Here is a 6,649-nt window from a genome sequence, read left to right on the forward strand (position 1 = left end):
AATGCTCAAATGTTTTATGTATAACGTTTATTCAAAAAAATTGTACAATATGCACTGTTAAGGAACGTGAATCATCATCATAGGAATTTTTATAATTAATTGCAATTTCGACTCGATTTTAGGAATCTCACATATTCTGGTGGTGGAACCGTCAGAGTGATACATGTACTTTTTTTTTTTAACTCTTTCCACCCTGTGGGCACTAAGCGGGCCTCTTTTAGTAGGCCCATTATGAGTTCGGCCAGGCCCACAATGGGGCGACCGGGTGGTGAGGGACGGGCCCGACATATCCGAACGGACCACCCCCCGAAAAATTCCTGGGGATTTATCGACCCGTTTGGAATAGATCCCAGGTCTCCCAGAGCGGTAGGCTGCCACCTTGACCGCTCGGCCATCCGGCCGTGATACATGTATTGTTTCTACTGTACAATTGTGTTTCACAACTAAGTAGAGGATTCCTTAAGGTGTTTCTATTGGTTCGAACACACGGATACTGATTAAAATCGATAGTAAAACTAAGTTTATTTGAAGCCATCTTACCAGAATGCTTTATTATTTTACACTCTTCCGACTGGCTGAAATGTTTAAGGATCCACTAATTTCAAGCATGACTTGAAATGATGCAATCCGCGTGATTTTACACGATTGTAAAACAATTGCCAAAACGGAAAACTTGTGAAAGCGATGCAAAACCGTATCCACTTGTTTTCTACGTTGCAAAGGGTGATTGTGAAGTAGGCTTTAGTCTCCAGAAGAAAAGCTGGTAAACTCCATGTGGCCAATCTGTTGGACGGGTGTGAACCCACGAATGATTGACACTACTTAAACAGTGTTCAATGAATATACATTCTGACCAGCACCAGTTTGGGTGGGGAAATTCCATCTGGTGGTTTCCTTTACATGTAGTGATAAAATTACAGTAGATATTAGACTTAGTGCAGTTTTCAAGGCTGCGTTGTACTGTACATGGTGATAATGTGTTGGATGATATCAAATGGAGTACGAGGAAATCACAGATATGGAGGACCGAAATCCTATTTAAGCATTAGGTCAAGGACTGCTTTGCGGAATATTCTGCCAAGCTGTTGTCACTTGGGTTTATTTTTGCGTAGAGAAAAATGAGAATTATATTGAAGGGTAATTTCTGTAGAAGACACATCAAAGATGACGTGTCACATTTCAGTCAAACAGGTATTACTTTTTGATCCAATGCATGGCTTTAATATATTCCCAGTACAGTACATAGCAAGATGAATTTCAAGTAAAATGATTTCATTGTCTATGTAAGGAATCTATTAAACTCTGAAATGGAACATCTGGGAGAACAGAATCACTGCTGCGATAGAATTCTAGATCACCTTCGAACATGGAAAAACATCACTACCCTCAGTTGATTTGTACATTTATTTATTTTTAATATTTTCAATATGAGAAACAAAACGAAAATTAGTCTTTTTCTCTATTCTTAATATAAAATATAAACTAATCACTTTTGTGATGTTCAAGGTCATTTTTAAAAAAATGCTAGTTTTCGGGAAATTTCTCTATATTAACTAAAACATATCAAGTTTTAAAATAAGTCTACAAGTTATGTATGTATGAATTTCAAATAAAACTGATTCATATTTTAAACAATTTTTCAAGGAAATATCACATAGAAGTATGAATGAATTTTATTTAAATTTCACTCTTAGATGCATTACTGCTGATTAAATTACTGTATCTCTCAATATCAATGTTGAATGAATACATTTAGCTAAAATAAAAACATTATGACAGGAAAGTTACAATATGCCAGAGAAAACTTATTCTATTGAATAATCTTTAAAGTTATCCATGTAAAAAAAAAAAAAAACATTTTATTCTATTAATATTAATATAAAAGAATTTAACAATAAACATTTACAATTTTTAAAAAATATTACAGTTTATTTTTCTACAACTTTCCAGAGTAAATGTTTATTTTTCTGCTAATGGGAATGATATTTGGTCCATCAAATCATCAATTTTAGTTTGAAGTATTTCCAAAATCTCCACAGCAATGAAAACATGAGTTTCGTCCAAATCTTGTATGATAAATTTCTTTCCTAGAGCATCCGTCTCATCTAGATGGAGAAGAAATTGCTTCATTGTTGGATCACTGAAATTAAACATAGACAAATGAATATCGTATATACGAATCAAATATACAAATAAATATCATCATAAATAAGAAAATGAGATAATCTAGAAAAGACTCATTTAATCAGTTTATCAATTATTAAATTAAATAAATCAAGATATAATTTTTTAGTTGTTGTATGTTATTACCAAATTTTACAGCATGAAAGATGCATCTTCACAAAATATTTTAAAAAGTATTTAATATATTAAACAATAACATTCTTATTCAAGAGGTTTTCTGTAGCCAGGCAGAGGTTTTCTGTAGCCTACTAAAGACCATATGGAAAATTCATTAGGCTAAAGAAGATTGCAACTTCACATAAAACGATAAATTTTTGGATTTTTTTTTTTGAACAAAAAAATGCATCTTACAAGTCATAAAATACAGTACATTGTTTTACAATAATAATTTATTCAACAGTTGAATTTTAATTATATAAAGTGCCAGATTGATTAACAGTATGTCAGCAGCATAATATTGTGACTGTTAACAAATTTGGTGAAAAAACTTTAACTATTTTAGATGGCATGGTAACCATATTTTGTGTTATTATGGATAATGGACTAAAACAAAAATCTGTTATATTTTTCATAAACTTTGTTTTAGGGATTGCTGGAAAAATGAAAGTTTTATTAATATAAATATAAACATCTAAAACAAGATAGTTATATATTAAAGCCAAACAATTACTGAATTATATTAGGTTATATTACTATTATTATTAATTAAATTCTAAGTAATTATTAAAGCCAGCAAGAGACGGCACCTAACGCTAACCTTGTCGGCTCTTTTAAATACATTATTTTGAGATTTTAAAAATCTATGTTTTTATAACAAAAAAGGCACTATGTGAAAATCAGTAAAGGGATATTAAACTCAGTCTGACTTTTCAAAAGGTTTGGAAAAGGCCACAGGAATGTTTAATCTAATGCAACAACCATTATTACAAATAGCAATTTGTCAAATTATATACACTTCTTGTTAGTTTTTGTTCTTTGTTAATACTTGTTGACATTTGTTCTATGTACAGCTGTTGTTGTTAATGTATTTTGTATTTGTTTATATATCTTCTCATTGTTTTAAATTCTATTTACGATGTTATTTATTTCTTTATGTATTTATTAGATCATTTGCCAACCATGGCAAATGGTCTAATAAAGGCTGTAACACACTAGGTAATTTCTTGCTCTGGTGACATGTCTCTGAGCAACAAAAACCTGTTGACATTTAATGATATTTGGGCACAAGTGGAGACAAGTTGCCCAAGTTACACGATCAACATTTCTTACCTGATAATCATAAATTTTTCACTAATGTTACAAAAGCATGTATCTTTGAGTCACTTGTCGTGATATTCTTAAATAGTGTGGTTATAAATTGATTCATACGATTGAATTGATGATGAAATTAATTGTCATGTTCTGTCCACAAACATCGTCCATTTTTATTTTCGTGCTGTGAACAAGAGCTGTAATCATGTGATAAATTTACTTGTGCTCATTAGTTATAGTGAGTGATAGGGAGACTTTCTGTCTTCCAAAGTCAAAGTGATTTGACCCCCTGACAACTGCCTGAGAGAGAATATTCTGTCTACCAGAATAATTACCTAGTATGACATGGCCTTAAATGTAGTGTGAGGACCACCATTTCCCCCCTCCAAAAATACCTCAATGTTAACATTTTGTGAACTACTGTTTACAACATTTGTAATATAATAATATTTACTTAATCACTTATTTTTATCCTTTTTTTTTGATAATTATGTATTCGCGTGAAACTTTAATTGTATTTTAAACAACAACCGAAGTTGTAAGAGAAAATTCGCCTATTTTACCAATCTAGGGACCCCCCCTTTTCTAAATTTTAATATTAACTTAAAACAATTAGAATAAAACAGTTTATTATCTAAATCTCACAACATGCCAAGGGAAAAATGACAAAGCAATCAATGAGTAATGATGAGAACTGCCCCATAAACAAGATGAGTCACATCGACTCAATGATGACTCTACAAAAACTAGATGTCATTGCCAAATAAAAACAATAGAAAAACAATCATCTCAGCTGTGATGACAACACCGCAAATAAATCGTCATCCGATAATGACATCACAGATATATCATCACCGGATGACAAACCATTTCATGCTGGAAATATTTAAAAAGGAGAGCTCCAGCCCGACAAAAAGCAGTATAATTCCCATACTCAACACAGGCAGTATTGTTCTCATACTCAGAGAGACAGAGATTCCTACCAGAATAGTTCTCGTACTCAAGACAGGCAGTAAGTGAGAGCAGACTCAGGACAACAAACAAAAGAGAATAGACCAGAAGCGGGCAGACAGACACAGGACTTAAGCAGCCAGAGAGTGCAGTCCAGTCCGGACAGTACCAGAACAGAACAAGCAAGAAAGAGCGAGAGTGAAACAGGATCAAGAGATTGACCAACTGTCGAAATAGACGAAAGAAGACATCTTGTTTAAATGGCACTTCTACAAGCCTATGATGTTTTGGCACATGAGTTATATGGGAAAGATGCAATTCATGTGACTCCACAACTTATGTTGCCTTATGTGAACGGTACTAAAGAAATGCATGCTGAAACTAGCATTGATACGGAAAATGTTACGAGAGTACGACTTGTGCAGTTTCAGAAAAACACGGATGAACCAATGGGAATTACCCTGAAATTGGATGAAGAGGGAAGATGTCTAGTAGCTCGTATAATGCATGGTGGAATGATGCATAGACAAGCCACTCTCCATGTGGGAGATGAAATCAAAGAAATTAATGATGTTAGTGTTGCTAATCAATCAGTAGATACGCTTCAAAAAATGCTGAGAGATGCAAGAGGCAGTGTAACATTCAAGATTATTCCTAGTTATTATAGTGGTCCAGCATCTTGTGAGATTTTTGTGCGTGCCCAATTTGATTACAATCCAAACGAAGACGAACTCATACCCTGTGCTCAAGCCGGCATCCCCTTCAAAACGGGTGACATTTTGCAAGTGATCAGTAAAGACGATCATGATTGGTGGCAAGCAAGAAAAGAAGGAACCGATTCGATGGCCGGTCTCATTCCTTCTCCGGAATTACAAGAATGGAGAATAGCTTGTCTAGCAATGGAAAGATCTCGTAACGATCAAGTGAATTGCTCAATATTTAGTCGAAAAAAGAAACACTTTCAAGATAAGTACTTAGCAAAACACAATGCCGTATTCGATCAGTTAAATTTAGTTACGTACGAAGAAGTGGTAAAATTACCATCTTTTAAACGGAAAACTCTAGTTTTACTTGGTGCTCATGGAGTTGGGAGAAGACATATAAAAAACACGCTTATTAATAATCATCCTGACAAATATGCATATCCACTTCCATATACTACAAGAAAAGGAGAAGAAAACGGAAAGAACTATTATTTTGTTACTCACGAAGAAATGATGGAAGATATATCTGCTAATGAGTATCTTGAATATGGAATGCACGAAGATGCAATGTACGGTACAAAGTTAGAAACCATCAAACAAATTCATGCAAATGGACAAATGGCTATCCTCGATGTGGAACCTCAGGCATTAAAGATACTCCGTACGGCAGAATACGCTCCATATGTAGTGTTTATAGCTGCTCCTTCTTTAACCAATGTTCAAGATACGGACGGAAGCCTTCAGCGGTTGGCAAAAGAGAGCGATCTTCTAAAACAGGCATACAGACATTTCTTCGACCTGATCATCGTCAATAACGATATTGAAGAAACGATACTGACGCTGGAAAAGGCATTAGACAACATCAACAACACACAGCAATGGGTACCCGTCAATTGGGTGTATTGATCTCTCCTCCAAACGTTTTCTTACCGGCACCTTTAATGTGGATATATCTAACGTTGATTGATTCGTATATATTTTGATTGCAGTGTTTTATGTTTATAAAAAAAGAAGTAAAAATGTTATTCATATTTGTGTAATAAGAATTGTTGAATTTTGAAAGAAATATCATGGATTTTGTAATTATAAACAATAAAAAAAAAGGGTAAAAATAAGTGATTAAGTAAATTTTATTATATTACAAACGTTGTAAACAGTAGTTCACAAAATGTTAACATCGAGGTATTTTTGGAGGGGGGAAATGGTGGTCCTCACCAGCGCCGGATTAAGCCTCTAGCGGGCCCTAGGCAAAATTTAAATTGGGGGCCCTATTTAAACAAGTTGCTTCTAAACAAATCTTATATAATGTGACATTAGCGTAGCTAGCATGGGTGACACCCGGTGCGGATATCGTAGTGTCACCCTTTTAACTCTTTTATAAAACACTATTGAATTGTAATATCTTCGCACTCGGGCAACTTGAACGCTATATGGAATATGCGATGTCGCGAATTATAAGTTTAGATTTATAAAATAAATCATAACCATACATCAGTACTACCACAAGAGGCGGCCTTAGGAATATTTCTAGATGGCGTGAGAGATCTCGTGGCGTACAG

The 6,649-nt window shown here is 34.0% G+C and overlaps 1 protein-coding gene across 1 annotated transcript; it reads left to right on the plus strand.

Annotated features, from left to right (window-relative positions):
• The first annotated feature begins 4,584 nt into the window (after positions 1–4,584).
• Positions 4,585–6,251, plus strand: LOC136984997 (peripheral plasma membrane protein CASK-like). Its single transcript, XM_067282159.1, has one exon. The coding sequence runs from the start codon at positions 4,647–4,649 to the stop codon at positions 5,994–5,996; it is 1,350 nt and encodes a 449-aa protein (XP_067138260.1). The 5' UTR covers positions 4,585–4,646; the 3' UTR covers positions 5,997–6,251.
• The last annotated feature ends 398 nt before the right edge of the window (positions 6,252–6,649 follow it).

This window comes from Centruroides vittatus, unplaced genomic scaffold (assembly GCF_030686945.1).
Source record: "Centruroides vittatus isolate TY-2023 unplaced genomic scaffold, ASM3068694v2 contig_941, whole genome shotgun sequence".
Taxonomy (NCBI): Eukaryota; Metazoa; Arthropoda; class Arachnida; order Scorpiones; family Buthidae; genus Centruroides; species Centruroides vittatus.